The 21889-nt window shown below is 40.9% G+C and overlaps 1 protein-coding gene across 1 annotated transcript in view; it reads right to left on the reverse strand.

The window, feature by feature from the left end:
* Positions 1-11891: 11891 nt before the first annotated feature.
* Positions 11892-21889, reverse strand: part of LOC121395633 (interleukin-7 receptor subunit alpha-like) — a 29289-nt gene continuing 19291 nt past the window's right edge. The window contains exons 5-9 of the mRNA XM_041569633.1: positions 17901-17948; positions 16525-16705; positions 15904-15994; positions 14295-14370; positions 11892-12699 (exon numbers count right to left, since the gene is read on the reverse strand). Coding sequence (XP_041425567.1) covers positions 12187-12699; positions 14295-14370; positions 15904-15994; positions 16525-16705; positions 17901-17948 — 909 coding nt within the window. The 3' untranslated portion in view covers positions 11892-12186. The remainder of the gene's footprint in view (positions 12700-14294; positions 14371-15903; positions 15995-16524; positions 16706-17900; positions 17949-21889) is intronic.

The raw sequence follows: 21889 nt of genomic DNA on the forward strand, positions 1-21889 counted from the left end.
TGAAAGCTGGAAAGAATGGGAAGTAGAAGGCAAATAATTCAAAATATATTAAAAAAAAATGAAGACCAGTTGAAAAGTTGCTTAGAATTAGCCATTCAACAACATACTAAAAGTTAACTTGAAGGTGAACCACCCCTTTAATAACTTTTTTTTAAAAAAAGTTTTTTTGGTTTTATAGCTTTTGAGATATTAATCTCAAATATCATTCTGTGGGTCACTAGTGCATTAAAAATGGCTTGTTCATGCGTGAACCAGCCAATTAGAGCATTTGAAACCTGTCCATTTCATGAGCGTATTGTTTGTTTGTTACTTTGAGCAACACGTATGAATTGTTATATATACATATATATGAGTTGGGATGCACTGAATCCACTATTTGGGATTCGGCCGAATCCTTTGCAAAAGATTTGGCCAAATACCGAACTGAATCCTAATTTGCATTCGCAAAATAGGGGCAGGAAAGGAAAAAGGGGATTTTTTTACTTCCTTGTTTCTTACATATGCAAATTAGGATTCGGTTTGGCCAGGCACAAGTATTCGTCCGAATTCAAATTCTGCTGAAAAAGGCTGAATCTTGAACCAAATCCTGGATTCTGTGTATCCCTAATGTAGAGAGAGAGAGAGGGACAACTGTGAGAAAGAAAATAATAGAGAATATTTATGAACAAATATACTGAACAGCCACAATAGTTTAGTATTTTTATGTCAGTGACAGTTCCCCTCGTGGATGATAAGAACCTTCCATCAAAACAGTTTAAAAACACAGAAGGTGAGATAATTCGAGAAAATCTGACTTTTGTTATTAGTTAGCAAACTGCTGGTTAGTAATGTCTCTATAAGGTATGGGATCTCTTATCTAGAAAACATTATTCAGTAAACTCTGAAATACACAAAGGCCATTGCCCGAGTACCTTGCATTTGTTGGTGACTAAGCTGCACTAATTAATATTAGTGGCTCTACAATACAATTAGAGTTGCCACTGGTTTTTGAAGGGCTGTCCGGGTCAAAACTTCTGCCTGGTTTTCCAAATTAGGAAAACCGGGCCGGATTCCCTATGATTGAAGTGGCGATCGGCGTCATAGCCCTGCCCCTGATGTCATGACCCCACCCACATTATGCAACGGCCCCACCCCCTGCACAGAGTTAGACAGGCCACAAGGTGGCAACCCTAAATACAATACAATACTATTTTTTTTTTTTTTTTAAATAATTGGAACTCTATTTAGTACACGTCCCTTTGTTAATCCTAATTATAGAATGCCCCTTTCATGGAAAACCTCAGGTCCTAATCATTGCATATACAGAATACTTGGGACCTGGGATTTTCTGGATAAGGGGTCTAGCTTTAATTTGGATCTCCATACCTGAGCATTAATTTAAATATTAATTATACCCAACAGGATTTTGCCTCCAATAAGAATGCAGGATATCTTAGTTGGGATCAAGTACAAGGTACTGTTTTATTATTGTTACAGAGAAAAGGGGAATCATTTTTAAAAATGTGAAATATTTTATTAAAATGTAGACAATGGGAGATGGCCTTACCGTTATTTAGAGCTTTATGGATAACGGGTTTCCGGATAACAGGTCCCATACCATATATCAATTAAAAAATAAAGAGCAATAATCCTTATTCAATTATCAGTATGATCATTAATGATTAAATGCTTATAAATCAAACCAACCGAGTTGGACTCCATATTAAACAGTTAGGGGGTTATTTATTATGCTCTGAATATCCATAATAAGAATAATTCATAGTTTCCGGATTAAAAAAAACAAAACGATGGTCTTAAAAGTCCTACTCCGAAAATCCGGCATCTCAAAGCTCTCGAGGTCCTGTATATGTCAACTGGGAAGGTCCTAGTGTCTGCGCTCATGTCCGTACCAACACCAGAGAATTTTCTGGGATTCGGAGCAAAAAACACGTAGTTTTTGTGGAAAACTCCCAACAATTCAGAGTTTTTGGGGAAAGCTCCGAAGTTTTTCCGACCCTATCTTTTTCAGGCTTTTTTCTTCATAAATAAGGTCCATTCAGGCAGTCGGAGTTGATCGGATTTTTAAGTTAAAAATACTTAGAAAAATTCAGACCTTGATAAATAACCCCCTAAGAGTTATGGGAATACCCATGTGCCTTATATTGATCATAGATTTTGGTCTTTCTCTTTTTACATTTTTTAAAATAATCTTACACAATAGCATGGGTCTCTATATTATTAATTCATACTAAAATGTGGCCTTAAAAAACCTCTAAGTTTTTTTTCTTGTGTGTGTATATATATATATATATATATATATATATATATATATAAAGCTACAATATATTATTTGAGATTGGGACATTTTCCTGTACCTGTAACTGTCAGTATAAAACTTATTCACATATTACATGTTACATATCACATATTTCACAGTTAGAATTCACAGACTATCTCCAGTGCTTTACACTACATTTCTGAAGATATTTCAGAACCAGCAGTAACTGTTTAATCTGTATTTTCCCCTCATTTAAGTGTTGAACTGTCCATATAAATAATCTTTTTTTTTTATATTAAAATGGTCATTTTATGTTGAGCAATTTTTGTTTTTTCTTTTATGTGCCTGAGTTTGCAGAATATATTGCTTCCTTGTGGTAAACCTTCAAGTAACCAACAGAAATCTGACCTTTGGTTCCTTTTCTTACCCTGGTGGTTATAGTTCTGCAGGCGAGTTATGAATTGGGCGCTGGGTGTGTGGTTTGATTGCGACCAGGATATCCAGCCGGTACTGTACAACTGTTTGCTTTTTCTCAAGTTTGTGGCTGGATTTATTACTCTTTGACTCATTATTCTGGGTAGAGGGTTTGATTGAGGCAAAGATAAGTTACTGTATCAAGACAATGCTCTGGTTTGAGATGTGTCATTATAGTCTTGCTGGGTTATGTAATAAAAGGTACAGCTATGGGACCTGTTATCCAGAATGCCTAGGACCTGGGGTTTTCAAGATAATGGATCTTTCCAGAATTTGGATCTGCATACCTTAAGTCTACTAGAAAATCATGTAAACTAAATAAATAAATAAATAAATACAGATTAAAGGGGTTGTTCATAACTTTTAATATGATATAGAGAGTGATATTCTGGGACAATTTTTTATTATTTGTGGTTTTTGAGTTATTTTGCTTATTATTCAGCAGCTCTTCAATTTGTATCTTGAGCAATCTGGTAACTAGGGTCCAAACTACCCTAGTAACTATGCATTGATTTGAATAAGAGACTGGAATATGAATAGGAGAGGCCTGAATAGAAAGATAAGTAATAAAAAGTAACAATACATGTGTAGCCTTACAGAGCATTGTTTTTTTTTAGAAGGGGTCAGCAACGCCCATTTGAGAAGCCCATAGTCAGAAAAAAAGGCAAATAACGATAAAACTATATATAAAGAAAAAATAATGAAGACCAATTGAAAAGTTGCTTAGAATTGGCCATTCTATAACATAATACAAGTTACCTTAAAGGTGAACCACCCCTTTAATTATATCTTGGTTGGGATCAAGTACAAGGAACTGTTTTATTATTACAGAAAAAAGGGAAATCATTTTTAAAAATTTGGATAATTTGGATTAAATGGAGTCTATGGGAGACGGCCTTTCCGTAATTAGGAGCTTTCTGGATAATGGTTTCCGGATAACAGATCTCATACCTGTACAAAGTTCTCCTAGGTATTGTAATCAGATATTTAGTTTCAAACAGTTGACCAGTAAATACAATGCACTGATTGGTTACTGTGGGTCACCAGAAGGGGTTTGATGGGGGCAATTGCAGTATTTTCACAGTAACTGCTGATTGGTTGCTTGACCTGGTAAAAAGTTGCACATTCTATTGCATTACCCCTGTAATTATTTATACCCAGTTTCACTTCTTTATTTCACTCAATACAGCCATTAAGATGTTTGGTCTTGATTGTTGAATCCAATCAGTTGCCTTTCTCATACTGAAACCATTAAAGGAGTTGTTCACCTTTGAGTTAACTTTTAGTATAATCTAGAGCGTGATATTCTGACATAATTTACAATTGGTTTTCATTTTTTATTATTTGTGTTTTTTGAGTTTTTTAGCTTTTTTTTGGCCGCTCTCCAGTTTGTAATTTCAGCCATCTGGTTGCTAGGGTCCAAATTACCCTAGCAACCATGTCTTGATTTGTATAAGAGATAGAAATAGGAGAAGCCTGACTAGAAAGATTAATACTAGAGAGAGTAATACAAAGTAGCAATTTCAATAATTACGTAGCCTTATAGAGCATTTGTTTTTAGATGGGGGTTAGTGACCTCCATTTACAGTCATATGAAAAAGTTTGGGAACCCCACTCAGCTTGCATAATAATTTACTCTACTTTCAACAAAAAAGATAACAGTGGTATGTCTTTCATTTCCCAGAAACATCTGAGTACTGGGGTGTTTTCTGAACAAAGATGTTTAGTGAAGCAGTATTCAGTTGTATGATATTAAATCAAGTGTGAAAAAACTGGCTGTGCAAAAATGTGGGTACCCTTGTAATTTTGCCAATTTGAATGTATGTAACTGCTCAATACTGATTACTGGCAACACCAAATGGGTTGGATTGGCCCATTAAGCCTTGAAATTCATAGGTAGGTGTGTCCAATCATGAGAAAAGGTATTTACGGTGACCAACTGCAAGTTGTGCTTCTGTTTGACTCTCCTCTGAAGAGTGACAGTTTGGGATCCTCAAAGCAACTCTCAAAAGATCTGAAAACAAAGATTGCTCAGTATCATGGTTTAGGGGAAGGCTACAAAAAGCTATCTCAGAGGTTTAAACTGTCAGTTTCAACTGTAAGGAATGTAATCAGGAAATGGAAGGCCACAGGCACAGTTGCTGTAAAACCCAGGTCTGGCAGGCCAAGAAAAATACAGGATTGGCATATGCAGAGGATTGTGAGAATGGTTACAGACAACCCAAAGATCATCTCCAAAGACCTGCAAGAACATCTTGCTGCAGATGCAGGTGTATCTGTACATCGTTTTACAATTCAGCACAATTTGCACAAAGAACATCTGTATGGCAGGGTGATGAGAAAGAAGCCCATTCTGCACTCACGCCATAAAAAGAGTCACTTGTTGTATGCAGAAGCTTAAAACAACAAACAAAACAACATTATAGTCCAAGGTGAGTATGACACAAGTCAGTGGTTTATTACATTCATAGTCCAACCGATATACGAAACAATATACATGAAATAAAGTATTTTATATGTGTGCAATATTAGGAAGGCAATAAATGCAGCATAAAGAATATGGTTAATATGGATAAATAGCAGCAGACTCTCCATGTTCACACAGGGGAGTTGTGGCAGCAGCAGTATCTACATTGGCACGTCTCTATTCCTTTTCATCATGGCTGCGGCTGCTCCAACACTTGCCTTTGTCAGTTATTCTGTACAAGTCCATTTAGTCGATTTCATCTGATCTGATTATTGTTGCGTTACAGCCATCTCCAGTGTCCGTGTATCCATAGTTACACACTTCTTTGTTGTGAATGATCTCTTTTGTCACTTGTAGTACCCATAATCACCAGTTGGCTGCAGTTAATCGTTGTCAAAGACCATAGCTCCATCACACGGCAGGCTTGTTGCATACAAATAACATTTAAAGGGGTTGTTCACCTTTGAGTTAACTTTTATGATGATATTGAGACAATTTGCAATTGGTTCTCATTTTTTTTATTGTTTGTGATTTGTGAGTTATTTAGCTTTTTATCCAGCAGCTCTGCAGTTTGCAGCTTTGGCAGTCTGATTGCTAGGGCCCAAATTACCCTAGCAACCATGCACTTTTTTGAATGAGGATTGGGACATGAATAGGAAAGGGCCTGAATCGAATAGTTTAGAGGAGGTCGGGGAGCCCCATTTGGAAGTTGGAAAGAGTCAGAAGAAGAAGGCAAATACGTAATTAAAAAACTATAGTTGCTTAAAATTAGCCATTCTTTAACATACTAGGGGGGTTATTTATCAAAGTCCGAATTTATCTCAATATTTTCTGCTACAAACTCCGATCAAATCCGCTCGGGTTTTTTACGCTTATTTATTATTACATTTTCCCGAAAATTTGCTTTGCGGGAAAAAAAATCAAGATTTGTTTTTTTGGATTTTTTTCCTCAGATTTTCATGAATTTCACAATTTTTTGGGGATTTTTCACCTGAAAACTCCGGGGTATCACATGAAACCTAGCGCACATCAAAAAATCATTGGGACTTCTCCCATTGACTTATATGCAACCTCGACCGGTCTGAGATGCCGGATTTTCTGATTCGGACTTTTCCATCCTCGGGGTTTAATACATTTAGAAAAATTTGTGATCTTTTAAAAGTCCGATTTTATTTAAAAAAATCACAAATTTTTTGTGATTTTTGCATTCGGAGTTTAGTAAATAACCCCCTAGAAGTTAACATAAATGTGAATCACAAACCATAAATGAATCAATTGCCAGAAGTGCCACTTTTATTTCCAGTTCCATTACAGGTCAGATAAAATTAAGGATGCACAGAATCTGCCGAACCCCCGAATCCTTTGCAAAAGATTCGGCCGAATACCGAACTGAATCTGAATCCTAATTTGCATATGCAAATTAGGGATGGGAAGGGGAGAAAAAATGTTACTTCCTTGTTTTGTGAGATTTTCCCCCCACCCCTAATTTGCATATGCAAATTTGTATTCGGTTCGGCCGGGCAGAAGGATTCGGCCGAATCCGAATCCTGCTGAAAAAGGCCGAATCTTGGATTCGGTGCATCCCTAGCTAAAATACAGCAAAATCTCAAACATTTACTAGCAAATGCCTGAATTCACTTGCCATTGTGTTAGCCTATTGTTGGGAAAAAAAGCTCTAATTAATGTAAAGTCATTTGCATCTACATACAGGAAAAATTGAGGCAGAATGAAAGGTTGTTGGCTCCAGATTGGGTGGGAGTTTTACATTTATGTAAAGTTTTACATTTAAGTTGGGGTAATATGAGTAAACCTCATTGTTTATCTAATGAAAAGTCAATTGAAATCTATGGGGAAATCCTGTACTCAAACTTACTGACAAGTGAGCAGCAGTAAAAGGCTGGCATGGAACAGTGACCTCATATATACGTTTTTGTTTGGCTCTGATAAATATCTTTAGTCAACTGGAAAGTAAAAGAGGAAACCTCACCGCACTTGTTTGGGGTAATTACTTATTCACTTATTCATGGGAAAAATTATTTTTGAATCTTATCTGATTATCTTTTGCAACATAAGTTTTTTTCCCCTGTGAGTAATGTATGAATAATCATTGATTCCTTCACTTTCACACAGTTGTTTATAGCAGTTCACCACAAAGGTACGTTGCTTTTTAATAATACCTGAGTAATATTATTCGGGTAACATTAATATATTGTCAAATATATCCATATACATGGTGCTTAGGGATGTTAATTAGGTCACACTTAGGGGGTTATTTATCAAGCTCCGAATACCCGAAATCCAAAAAATTCGGATTGTTTAGACCAAGAAAAAAAAATGTATTTATTAAAGTCCGATGGTCTGGCATCTCAAAGCTCTCTCAATGGGGAAGGTCCCAGTGTCTGTGCTGCTGTCTGTACCGATATCCGATGATTTTGGACTAAAAATTCTGAAAAATTTGTGGTTTTTGTGGAAAAATTCTGACTTTTTCGGAAAAGGTCCGAAGTTTTCAGATTTTTGCCTGAATCTATTTTTTTGTTATGATAAATAAGGTCCATTGGGGAATTCGGAGTTGCATCTTAGAAATACTGAGATAAATTCGGAGCTTGAGAAATAACCCCCTTATTGTATTGTAAAATGATTTATCCCTTGTAAAATATGAGAGGAGACACCTCAGAGTTCCGTGAACAACATAAAATCTTATACACCCTTGTGCCTTATATGGTCATAGAACTCTCCCGTGACTTCTAATATGCTTATATTTTATAAAATGGTGAAAATGATTCCATTTATTACTAGGGATGTAGCGAACTGTCGATTTGAAGTTCGCGAACGCCGTTCGCGAACACCGGCAAAAAATGCGAACGTTCGCGAACAGTTCGCGAACTTCGAACACCCGCTAAAATCGTTCGATTCAAACGATCGAAGGATTTTAATCGTTTGATCGAACGATTTTCATTCGAATCGAACGATCGAAGCATTCGATCGAATGCTTTTCATTCGATCGAATGCTTACAATCGTTCGAACGAATGGAAATCGTTCGATTTTTAGCGGTCGAAGGAATTCGAATGGTCGAACGATTTGTATTCAAATCGAACGCGAACTCAAAATGCGAACGTCGCGCGACGTTCGCGAACATTCGGTGGACGCGAACAGTCGAAGTTCGCGCGAACAAGTTCGCCGGCGAACAGTTCGCTACATCCCTATTTATTACGTGGTTATAATAAGCAATAATAAGGCTCATTTACAAACCTAGGTACAAAGTGCTTACATTGACTTAAAATTGTTCATGCTTAGATGCTATTCATATGCATTCCTTACAACTTGAGTGTAGCTTTATGTTACTAGATTTTGAGAATGAATTAGGCCACGGCTCCTTTATAGTTGAACTACACCAACTGAAGGTCAAGCCCATTATTGCAAGTCAAACAAATGACAGTATAAATACAGTGACAACTTGATGTTTAAAGCCCCCATAACACATGGCAGAATAATTGCAGAACCAACTCTAGGTTTAATGCCATGAGAACACATAGCAGTATGAATGCAGCGCTAACTTCATGTTTAATGCCCCCAGACTGCGTAACAGAATAAATGCAGCGCTATGTTCATTTTTAAAGTACCCAGAGCACATACCGTATACACTCGAGTATAAGCTGTCCCGAGTATAAGCCGAGGTACCTAATTTTACCTCCAAAAACTGGGAAAGCTTATTGACTCAAGTATAAGCCTAGGGTGAGAAATGCAGCAGCTTCTGGTAAGTTTCAATCAAAAAATTGAGGGTTTCTGCTCCCATTGGAGGTGCTGGCGTCTCGTTTTTGGATGCCAGCGACCAATCTTGGACGCCGGCGAATATTCTTGGAAACTATTCTTGGAAGCCGGCGACTATTCTTGGGCGCCGGCGACTATTCTTAGACGCCGGCGACCGTTTTTGTGCTTGGCCCGAGTATAAGCCGAGGTAGAGTTTTTCAGCATATTTTGGGGGCTGAAAAACTCGGCTTATACTCGAGTATATACGGTAGTAGAATAAATGCAGTGCTAACTTTACACTTAATGCTCCCGGAATACAAAGCAGAAGAAATGCAGTGCCAATGGTACAGTACCTCCATAGCACGAAATAGGATACATATAATTCTCATTTTATATTTAGAATCCCCCAAAACATTTTCATATTTAATGCCCGGGACATATAGCAGAAAGAATACAGAGCAAACTACCAGAGTACAATTCAGTATAAATGCAGTGCAAACATCATTTTTGATGCTACCAAAACACATAGCAGAATAAATGCCATGCCAACATCTTGTTTAATGTCACCAGAGCACTTACAAGAATAAATGCAGTGCCAGCTTTATTTACGATATATATACAGTATGTGTGTGTGTATAACATGCTCCCAGAACACCTAGCAGGATAAATGCTGAATTCATGACCAATGCAGAAGTGTAGATTAATGAATGCCAGTACCTCTCCTGTTGTAAAGGAGCAGTAACATTTCAAAGTAAATGTTTGAGTGTGTTCTGCCACCAACTTTAAAAGAAGCTCCGCCAGGGAAAGACCAATTACATTATAGTGCAGCAGGATTTGCCTCTCTGAATCAGGGTGAAGTTGAGCAGTTCTGGGGTTTAGAGAATGCTGCAGAATACAATGGAGACTTTCGTCTGGACAGACACCGCTCATGTAGTGTCTATAGGAGCAGCACTGGTGAAGATTAACACTATGCAACGGTTATCTGCACACACAGCCAGTGCATACTGTAAACTTTACATAAAGAACAGCCAAGACAACAATTATTTTCCTCCTCCTCCTTCTCACAGCTCCTAGCTAGCACTGTGTGCACACCACCCAACTTAGGGCTTTATTTATCAAAGAGTGAAGTTAGAGGTCGCCACAGTTCCCTAGAGTGAAATTCCACCACTTTCCATTCATTTCTATGGGATTTTTAAAAGAGTACTTAAAGGAAAGCAAAAAAAATACTTAAGCTCTAAGGGGCAAATTTTCTAAGCAGTGAAAATTCGTCAGCGACGGCTTCGCAGGCAGCAAAACACTTCGCCAGGCGAAAATTTGCTCAGACAACGCTAATTAACTAACATGCGAAGTTGCGTCCAGGGCGCCGATTGCTGGCGAAGTTGCACTAGCATTAATTCAGCAAGCAGAGCGAAGTTGCGCTAACGTTGGCTAATTTGCATACGGCGGAAAGTTAATGTACTATGGACGTATATGTTGCAGCAAATACATTACACTACAGGTCCAGGGAACCTTAATAAAATAAAATAGAGTTGTTATATTGCCCTACACATGAGCCCACTGTGTAGTTTATGTGCCATATTTTAGGAAATGTAGGGGGGAAGCAGGTTACCCCCAAAAAAATTATGTTCTTTTGCAGCCTATCACCCTAAAAAAAAGGAAAAGACACCAGTGTTTTTTTGGGCTTCGAAAAATTTTCAACTAAATTTTGAGGAACTCCTATCTACTCTATTGCACTTCGCCTGGTCTGAGGTGGCGAAGGCAAGTCTGGCGCAAGAGGTAACGTTCAGTAAAATCCACATATAACTGAGGTCTGTTGTCACGTGTGGGTCATGAAGAAGGCGCATGCGCAGTAAAGACGAAGCGCAGGGTGGAAGTGATGCGCATTTTGAAAATGGCAGCACCAAAATGTTCAGCGGCAAAATTCAGAACGGAGAGTAGCGGAATTTCACTCTAGAGGACTGTGGAGATCTCTAACTTCACTCTTTGATAAATATACCCCTCTGTGGTTCTCCCCAGCACTGCACATGGCACATGGAATTTTGTGGGAGTTCCAGGGAAATTGTGGGTAAAAAAAAACAAGGATATTTGCATCTAAACATTGCACTTTGCACCAGTTAAGTGAATGAGCCTTAATGTTTCTTAAATACAACTAGGGGTATATTTATTAAAGAGTGAAGTTATAGATTACCACAGTCCTCTAGAGTGAAATACCGCCTCTCTCCATTCATTTCTATGGGACTTTTAAAGGCAAATTTATCTAATGGTGAACTTTCACTTTCACCCTTTGATAAATACGCCTGTGAAAAATTCCATAGAAATTAATGGAGAGAGGCGGTATTTCACGCTAGTGGACTGAGGCGATCTCTAACTTCACTCTTTAATAAATATACCCCAATGAGTACTAGGATAAAAATTAAGGCATCAGGCCTTTATAGCATGATTTTCACAAAGATGTTAATCTTCTGCGGTTTTAGTAACCCTATAGCAGCCAGAATTTTGCTTTCGTTATTTTATACACAGTTGACCGATCAGAGGTTATAGCTCATTGGTTGTTAGTCGTTCCTAATTAGAAGGATAACACCTATTGTGTGACTTTCTCCCCACTGTCTATTAAAATGAATTCAACTGTCCATTTTGGCCAGGGTTACTCCTCATACATTATATAAAATTGTAATCCTTACTGAAGACCAGTATTGTGGTTACCTTGAGACGGTTGGCTTGTCATCTTTCAGCCTTTATGGCCACAAGCTCATAGTAACATAGTAAGAAAAAGACACGTCCATCAAGTTCAACCTTTTAAGTCCATATATATAACCTGCCTAACTGCCAGTTGATCCAGAGGAAGGCAAAAAAAAAACCCTCCTGAAGCCTCTCCAAGAAAAAATTCCTTCCTGACTCCAAAATGATGGACTAGTCCCTGGATCAACTTGTACTATGAGCTATCTTCCATAACCCTGTATTCCCTCACTTGCTAAACACCATCCAACCCCTTCTTAAAGCTATCTAATGTATCAGCCAATAACTTTTCCCTAAAATCTACAGTGTGGTGAAGATTTGGGTTGTGAGATGATGCCACAAATCCTGACAACAAAGCTGCTTATTTGCCTTGTTGATTTCAAAGATTTTGCTTGTTGGTAACCTGAGCTGACAAATCAATCCATTCTACTACCTTACTTCTTTCTTTGATTTCTGTGACATCATAGATCCAGTGACATCAATACAAGGCCAGCTGGTTACTGATTAACAGTGTGCATTAGTGGTACTTCCAGGCGTTTTAAAGGCTGACATTGAAATGTAGGCTTCTTCTCGACATAATGGCATTGTGGGCTTTTCTTTATTTTCATAGTTTGGTAAGCCAAAGGACAATATGGTGGAAGGGTTATTTTGGTCATTCTTGCCAGCAAAGAAGCCTTCACAAGAAGGAGTTGGGACATTTTGGGTTATCACAGGAGTGCCTTTTAAACAATTGCTATGCATCCCATTGGAGACGGTAATGTTGACTAGGTTGTTGGGTAGAACACTCTGGCTCCCGAAGCGAGACAATGCTTCAATATCCACACATGGCAATCGGCCGTGTTGGTCCAATAGAAAACGATTTTCTTCTCCAGATCCATCTTGTCTTGAACAAGTTATGTTTTTTACTTCTTGCGAAACACTGAAACAGTCTTCCTTGTGTTCCTGTGCCTTGATATCATCAACTTTATTGATAGGAAAATCTTCAAAAAGGCTTGGGTTAAAGCTGATGTGACGGTGCTAAAAGACAAAAAAGTTGGAAAGCAACCCTGTTATAAAACTCATTCTGAGAAAATAAGGGATGCACCGAATCCACTATTTTGGATTCAGCCGAACCCCCTGAATCCTTTGTGAAAGATTCGCAGAATACCAAAACCAAATTTGCATATGCAAATTATGTGGGGGAAGGGGAAAACATTTTTACTTCCTTGTTTTGTGACAAAAAGTCACAAGATTGCCCTCCCTGCGCCTTATTTGCATATGCAAATTCGGTTTTGGTTTGGCCGGGCAGAAGGATTCTGCCGAATCCTGCTGAAAAAGGCCGAATCCCGAACCGAATCCTCAGGCACGGGTTTGTTGAGAGGCCACCAAGGCCGGGCCTAGGGCGGCTGGATTTTAGGGGCAGCATGTTACCCAACCACACCCACACTGGTTCAGAAACTCTGGGGATGCGCATGAGATACGATAGTTTTCCCCATTGCTCTGGTTCCGATGATGAAAATTTAAGTAAATAAAAGGGATGGGACGAGGGCGATGAACGACAATGGGCCTAGGGGTGCCCGCTATGTAAATCCAGCCCTGCGAATCTTGGATTCGGTGCATCCCTAGAGAAAATCCTTTTTACAAACCATCCTGTGATAGCTGTTTATCATTTTAGGTTGTATATTTAATCTCCAAACACCCGGTCTTGGTGGGTGGATGGAACATAAGCTCCTCCTCACTCATTTGGGGCAGCAAATAGTAAGTAACCTTAGGAAGGAAGTATGTGGTTCTTTATATAGTATGTGGTTCTTTATATAGTATGTGTGTTTATTAGTGATGGGCGAATTTGCGCCGGCGTCTCGTTTTTGACGCCGGCGTCCGTTTTTGACGCCGGTGCCCGTTTTTGCCGCAAATTTTTGCGGGCGTTTCGCGAATTTATTCGCTGGCGGCGAATCGCGCGAATTCGCGCCTGGCGAATAAATTCGCCCATCACTAGTGTTTATATATATATTATGAGCTTGCTTGTTGCCATTGCCTTTAATGCTCCACTATCCGCCATGTATGCACGGGTTTATGAGGCTCACTAGTTCCTACAGACATCTGGAGCACAGAGGATTGGGTGCGAGAAATTCAAATAACTGCCATAATCTCAGGAGTGTACAGTCCCCAATGCCCCGGATGTGTTTAGGAGTGAGGAATTACAGATGGGCAAAATGCCACCCTGAAAAATGTGCCACCCTATGCCCAGGCCTTTGTGGCCTTTCCCCAAATCCAGGCCTGTTGTATCAATTGCAATACATATTTTTTGTTTTAAAATGTGGGCAAATGTTTATTAATAAAAATGTTATACATATTGCCCTTACACATTTGCACTGCATTTATAGACCGGCGCCTGACCCGCCCTGCTCTGACATCATGGAAAGGGGCAGGGCACACAAAAGTCTACAAAAAGCTGCAACTGGACTTGGAATTGGGGTACTGAAAGGTCACAGCCGGAGTAAGTGCAAGTTCAGCCCAAACCTGCCCATGAATATTGTGTGGAAGTTGGCCCAAACCCACCTGACCCACGGGTCCCGCTACTACAGCACTACTCTCCAGTTTATGTTTTATCCTATGGCCACCAAGGCACCTACCTCTTGTGGTTTCTTACAAAACTTTTCCAGTGTGCTTTTGTGATTTGGAATCTCTGGCCACACAATAGGTTTTATTCTGAAAAAGGAGATTGAAAATCAGATCAGATTAAAATATGCTAATTTAGGGTTTTGGTTTGATATTCAGATACATATTTTGTGAAGGATTTAATATTTTTTTGAATCCAAAAAATTATAGTTTCAGTGCATCCCTAGTTAAATTATGCGTTTTCACTGGGAGGACAAAGTAAGAACAAACTAGGATATGTTAAATAGGGATGCACCAAATCCACTATTTTGGATTCAGCCGAACCCCCAAATCCTTCGCAGAATACCGAAACCGAATTTGCATGTGCATATTAGGGGTGGGAAGAGGAAACATTTTTTACTTCCTTGTTTTGTGACAAAAACTCACGCAATTTCCTTCCCGTCCTTCCCTAATTTGCATATGCAAATTCAGATTTGGTTTGGCTGGGCAGAAGGATTCGGCTGAATCCGAATACTGCTGAAAAAGGCTGAATCCTGAACCGAATCCTGGATTCGGTGCATCCCTAGTGTTAAAGGAGAACATCAGCCTGTCAAATAGACCAACCCCCTCCACTGGGCACCCCCCAAACCACATCACAGGGGTCAAATAGCATCTATCACTGTTCCTGGCGGCTGCAGGGTAGTTAGAGGGTGACCTGTGAAGGGTCTGGGCTGGACAGCATGCTTTGGTTCTCCTTTTATACATCCTAGTCTCTCCTTACTTTGCCTTACTAATGGAAACATATTTTAAATTGAAATTCACTTTAACATTAATATGTTAGGTGGACCAACTACATTCTAAGAAACTTTCTTGGTCTTCATTATTTGCTTTGTATGGTTTTTGACTTATTAGACTTCTGCCAATTGCACAATGTCACATTCATTTTGTCTAAGGCAATGATCCCCAACCAGTGGCTCATTAGCGACATGTTATTAATTAACCCTTTGGATATTGCTGCCAGTGGCCTCTAAACAGGTGATTATTTTTGAATTCCAGGCTTTGAGGCAAGTTGTGGTTGTAGAAAAACCTGGTAGGCTGCAAGTCCATATAGAAGCTATCAAATAGCCAATCACAGCCCTTATTTTGCACCACCAAGGAACCTTTTTCATACTTGTGCTTTATATTTGAATGTGGCTCATTGGTAAAAAAAGGTTGAGGACCAACTGTCTGCAACAGTGGTGTAACTAGGGTGCGCCGGGCCACCTGCAGAAAAATCTTCAGAGGGGCCAAGTGCACCCCACCCCACCTACAACCAGCCTCCATCACGCCCACTCCCCATCTCAACTCCACCCACTCCTGCCCCACTTGTGTCCCCTTTCCTTGCCGCAGGTAAGAGAGCGGCTGGAGAGCGGGAGGAGGTTTTTTTTTTATTAGCGTTAGAGAAAACAACCCCACAGTCCGGGTCTGGGGCCCCTGCGACTCTGGGGTCTGTTAAGCCACTGGTCTACGGATTATGTTGCCTACACCTTACTTTAGTTATTTTAAAGCAAACTACTCCTTTACTGGAGGACACAATATAGGTAACAGATCCAGTGCATGGACCATGGGCAGTCATTCACAGATATATATAATAAGTGTACATACCTGCTTTTCCAAAACAGGGTAATGATGAAGATCCCAGCTAAGCACAGAAAGAAACTGATGACAGCCAATATAATCACCGGCATAGTTATACCTGTCAATGTACACAAACATTTTAGTACATTTCTGTATAACTGCACAAGCATCCGAAAGTAATAGGACTACAAAATAAAAAGATACAACGTTTCTAAAACTTAATTAAATAAGAGGCTTTTTGGCAGAGAGCCAACAATACTCAGCACCTGCACGTAGATTCATTTGTAACAATTTACGATAAGCAAAGATACAATTTAAGATAATCAGGTCTCTTGGGAGATCTGCGCCTCACAGCTTAAAGGGCAATTCACCTTAATTAGCAAAAGTGTAATAACACATAAAACATGAGCCTAAAAACCCCCATAAATGTATTAAAACTTTCCATAACCTGCCAAATTTTATAAAATGGACATGATATTTAGGGGGGGGTGTGGCCACAAAATGGTCATGATTTTCAAATGTTGGGAGGTATGGCCTACACTGCATCTATAAGAAATACGTGTGCGTGTGCTAATACCCAGCATCCGTCTTCATTCAGAAGCTTTTTTTTGCCTAACTTGTAATCAATAAATGAATGTTAGTTGTTACCTGTAACTGTTGGTGGATTCTTTATAAAGCTGGTGTTAAAACTGGCAGTTTCACTCCATGAACTCCATGGTCCTTTGTAGAAATACCCATTAGGCTGCACTCTGACTCTAGCCTCATATGTTTCAGAGGGAACAAGATTTCGCTCCGGAATATTGACTGCATTAAGAGCAGTTTTTATGCACTATGTGCAAAACAAAAAATTTAAATTAGGTAAGTATGGCAGCTTCAGTCGAAAAAGGATCCATGAAGATCCGAAACATGTTGTGCTCAATAAATCTTTTGCAGTAAAAGCTGCTATATTGTGTGCTCCATCCTACTTCGACTTTGCATATTATATTGGTCAGACTGGTGTGGCCTAATCAGGAGAGAGAGCAGAAACAGATGGTGGAATTTCGTTAGAACAAACTTACCTTGTTCAAAGTATGGCAGCTTAAAGGATAAGTAAACCTTAAAAATAATTGAATGTAAAATTAATGAGGGTGCTATTCTAAGCACTTTTGCAATGTACATTCATTATTTTATTTTATTAATTCTAAGATATTAAAGGATACATGTACTGTTAATATGAATGAATTTTGTTACAACAGCGCCACCTGCTGGTCATTTTCCCACCAGTCTGACCACCAAGTAGTCAAGGAAAGTGTCAGGAGAAAGAAAGAGGCTGCTCTGATGTTCTTCTGCTTAGGAAAGATTTGAGAAAGGTTTCTAATTTTTTTCCTAAGCATAAGAACATCAGAGCAGCCTCTTTCTTTCTCCTGACAACTTCCTTGACTACTTGGTGGTCAGACTGGTGGGAAAATGACAGTACATGTATCCTTTAATATCTTATAATTTAAATAAATACGATAATGAATGTACATTGCAAAAGTTCTTAGAATAGCTCCCTCATCAATTTTACATTCACTTATTTTTAAGGTTAACTTATCTTTTAATGAACGATTTTAAGAATTTACCAAAATTTTGGGGCCCTAAATTGAATTTGCTATGGGGCCCAGTGACATCTAATTACGCCACTACAAATTTATCTGTCTAATGACTTAGCAGGTAAACACTCTCTGAAACTTCTTTCCTAGTAACCAACACCAAGCTCAATAGGTGGAAATCACTGATTTGTGATTTCACAATTTCCACCTGTTGCACTTGGTGTTGGTTACTAGGAAAGAAGCTTCAGAGAGTGTTTACCTGCTAAGTCATTAGACAGATTTATCTGTATGGACCTCATCTGGTCAATAATGAACACTGTCGTCAGGCAAAGGAAATGATAGTAGGGAGTGGGACGATGCCTGTCTTTAATACTTTTGGTGACTTTTTTTGGGCAATTAATGTCGTGTAGAAAAAAAAAATATTCTATTTACATGCAGTTATCTTCTAATTACCTTTGGTCCAGTATTTATCTTTACTGCACTTGGAGAAGAATCACATTCCTGTAATAAAAACAAATGTAGAAATCAGTCTGGACAGGGGGTTTGCCATGAAAACGAGTTTGGCTCACATTTAGGGGTCGATTCACAAAGGGTCGAATATCGAGGGTTAATTGACCCTCGATATTCGACTGGGAATTAAAATCCTTCGACTTCGAATATCAAAGTCGAAGGATTTTAGCGCAAATAGTGCGATCGAAGGATTATTCCTTCGATCGAACGATAAAAATCCTTCGAATCGAACGATAAAATCCTTTGAATCGAAGGATTTTAATCCAACAATCGAAGGAATATCCTTCGATCAAAAAAAGTTAGCCAAGCCTATGGGGACCTTCCCCATAGGCTAACATTGAGTTCGGTAGCTTTTAGATGGCGAACTAGGGCGTCAAATTTTTTTCTTAAAGAGACAGTACTTCGACTATCGAATGGTCGAACGATTTTTAGTCGTAGTTGTAGTCGAAGGTTGTAGTAGCCCATTCGATGGACGAAGTAGCCCAAAAAACACTTCGAAATTCGAAGTTTTTTTTACTTTGAATCCTTCATTTGAAGTTAGTGAATCGGCCCCTTAATGTATATATTCAGTGTCGGACTGGCCCACTGGGATACCAGGAAAACTCCCGGTGGGCCCAGGTGTCAGTGGCCCCTCATGCTGCTAAACATTTGGCCTATTTCATGGCCATTACCTATTTCTATAAGAACAAAGAGGCTAAATAAATGGAATAATAGATTATAGTATGTAAAGAAAAGAGACTAGGAGAATAGAGGTTGAGTGAGGAGAGGAGGAATAATAGTACTGAGGGCCCCTGGTCTAAGGTTTTTTGGGTGGCCCAGTCCGACACTATATATATTATATGGCTATCAATGGGCAAGCAAGAAGTTCTGAACACCAACTCCCAGTGTTAAAGGGATACTAAATGTAACGATCGCCGCCCGGAGCAGGCCCAGGAGCTCCGGGCGGCGCGTCCATCTTCGCCGGCGTCGCTCCCAAAATGGCGGCGCCCATGGCCGCCACGTGGGTAGCGGCGCCGGGCGATGACGTCAGCGCGCCGACGTCGGCGCAAGAGCGTCAATGACGTCAGAATGGCGCCAAATTTGAAAATAAAAACTCCAACTAGACGCCAGAATGGCGCCCAAGAATAGGATTACTTTCCTGAAGCATATCCTGGGTTTCCTGTGTGCCTTATTGCCTAATATTGTTCCTGCCTTGTATCCTGACCCTTTGCCTGGACTTTGGACTTTGATTGTATTCTGCCTGCCTGTGGACTCTTGCCTGATCCTGACTATTCTCCGTTTAACCCTTTGGATACCGCGACCTTGTTCCCTCAAGAGGGCTTCCTCCTTGATCCAGACAACCTCCCTGGAGGGAGCTCCCGGCTCCCTGACATTATTCTTGGGCCATGGATCCTTCTGAGGAAGCCACACCTCATGTCGGACGAGCGCTCTGCGGACTGGCATCCCGCATGGAGGACTACGAAAACCAGCAGGTTCGCATTGGGCAAGCACTCGATGTCCTGCTGGCTCAAGTGCCTTCTGCGTCCTCCACTGCTCCACCTACTGGGGATCCCCCCATGGCGGCAGCCCCCACGAACACAAGCTACCCGACAGGTGAGCCTCGCATTCCACCTCCCCCTCGTTTCAGTGGGGACCCACAAGCCTGCAGGGGATTTGCCACGCAATGCCAAATTCAATTTGAGTTCCAACCCACACAGTTTCCAAGCGAGCGTTCCAAGGTGGGGTATGTGATGTCTCGATTGGAAGGCAAGCCACTGGAGTGGGCAACGTCTCTTTGGGAGAAGAATTCCCCGCTGACTTTTGATGTTAAAGACTTTCTCCAAGCTTTTCGTATAGTCTTTGATGCTCCAGGTCGGGTTACGAACGCCCCTGCCCGTCTCTTGCAGCTCCGGCAAGGAAGCCGCAGTGTCAATGAGTATGCTATAGACTTCCGAACACTGATGGCGGAGACTTCCTGGTGTGATGACGCTTACAAGGCTGTATACTACCAAGGCCTATCCATCCGCATCAAAGATGATCTCGTCTCCAGAGAGACTCCTGACACCCTGGAAGGGTTGATCGCTCTATCCATTAAGGTGGACACTCGTCTCAGAGAGCACCAGGTGGAGAGAGAGCGCAGTAGACGATTTTTTCCCATGTTGGCCCCTCGCTTTCAAAGGCCGATTCTGCAAACACCCGCTGTTCCTGTGACCCATGTGTCGACGTCTCCCTTGGAGGAACCCATGCAAGTAGGAAAGACTCGCCTCTCCGAGCAGGAAAGACTCCGAAGACGTATGGCAGGTCTCTGTTTATACTGTGGTGGGCATTCCCATTTTGCCAACGCCTGTCCTGCCAAAGCCAAGAGTTTTGTACCCCGAGGTATGTCTCAGGTTTCTCATGTAGGGGGCATCACTCGAGGTTCTCTGGAGAAGTATCAAGAAAATTCACGCAGGCTTCTCCTTCCTTTGCAGATTCACCTGGCAAGTAAATCTATCTTCGAAAGGGCCTTCCTCGACTCCGGAGCGGATGGCAATTTCATGGATGCCTTTTTTGCCGAACGCATGAAGATTCCTCTGCTTCCATTGTCTTCTCCCCTGCGAATTACTGCCATAGATGACAAACCCCTGGAGTTTGAATTCGTCACAAAGTTCACGGCGGAACTATCTGTACAAGTTGGGGCGCTGGGTTCTTCTTCATGGAGAAGAAGGACGGAGGCCTTCGGCCTTGTATAGACTATCGGGGTCTGAATAAGATCACCGTGAAAAACAGATACCCTCTGCCCCTGATTGCCGAGCTCTTTGACCAGCTGAAAGGGGCAAAGATTTTCTCCAAGTTGGATCTCCGGGGGGCCTACAACCTCATTCGCATCCGGGAGGGTGACGAATGGAAGACGGCATTCAACACTCGGGATGGGCACTATGAATATCTCGTTATGCCCTTCGGCCTATGCAATGCCCCTGCCGTCTTCCAGGAGTTTGTGAATGATGTGTTCCGAGATCTCCTAGGAAGGTTCGTAGTCGTGTACTTGGACGACATCCTGATCTTTTCCAAGGACCTTGAAAGTCATCGCTCCCAGGTGAAGGAGGTACTCTCTCGTCTGAGGAAGAACTCTCTCTTCGCCAAGTTGGAGAAGTGTGTTTTCGAGGTATCCAAGATCCCCTTCCTAGGATACATTATCTCTCCAGAGGGATTTGAGATGGACCCCGTGAAAGTGTCGGCCATCCAGGAGTGGCCTCTCCCACTGAGTACCAAAGCAATCCAGAGATTCATCGGATTTGCTAATTATTATCGACAGTTCATCCGGGGGTTCTCTTCCCGCATTGCACCTATCCTGGCCCTCATCCGAAAAGGGGGTAAACCCAGCCTGTGGCCTCCATCTGCTATAGAAGCTTTTCAGTCCTTGAAAGAGGCCTTCACGTCCGCTCCTGTTCTTCGACATCCCAATCCTGCACTACCCTTCTGCATCGAAGTTGATGCTTCTGAAGTCGGAGCCGGAGCTATCCTGTCTCAGAGACATTCCTCTGATGGAAAATTGCACCCCTGTGCGTTTTTCTCCAAGAAGTTCTCATCCGCAGAGCAGAACTATGACGTCGGGAATCGAGAACTCTTGGCAGTCAAGCTTGCCCTTGAAGAATGGCGTCACCTCCTGGAGGGTTCTGAAATTCCTGTCCAGATTTTCACTGATCACAAGAATCTGGAGTTCATACAGTCCCTCAAGAGGCTAAATCCCAGACAAGCCAGGTGGGCCCTTTTCTTTTCCCGATTTAACTTTGTTTTGACTTATCGCCCAGGTTCCAAAAATCTGAAGGCCGACGCCTTGTCTCGTAGCTTCACTCCGGTGGACCGTGACCCTGAGAGACAGGAACCAATCATTCCACCAGTCAAGATCATTGCCTCTCTGTATCCCCAATTTGCCGACCAGATTCTGGCTGGGCAGTCCTCGGCTCCTCAAG

Source organism: Xenopus laevis, chromosome 1L (assembly GCF_017654675.1).
Source record: "Xenopus laevis strain J_2021 chromosome 1L, Xenopus_laevis_v10.1, whole genome shotgun sequence".
In the NCBI taxonomy this organism is placed as follows: domain Eukaryota; kingdom Metazoa; phylum Chordata; class Amphibia; order Anura; family Pipidae; genus Xenopus; species Xenopus laevis.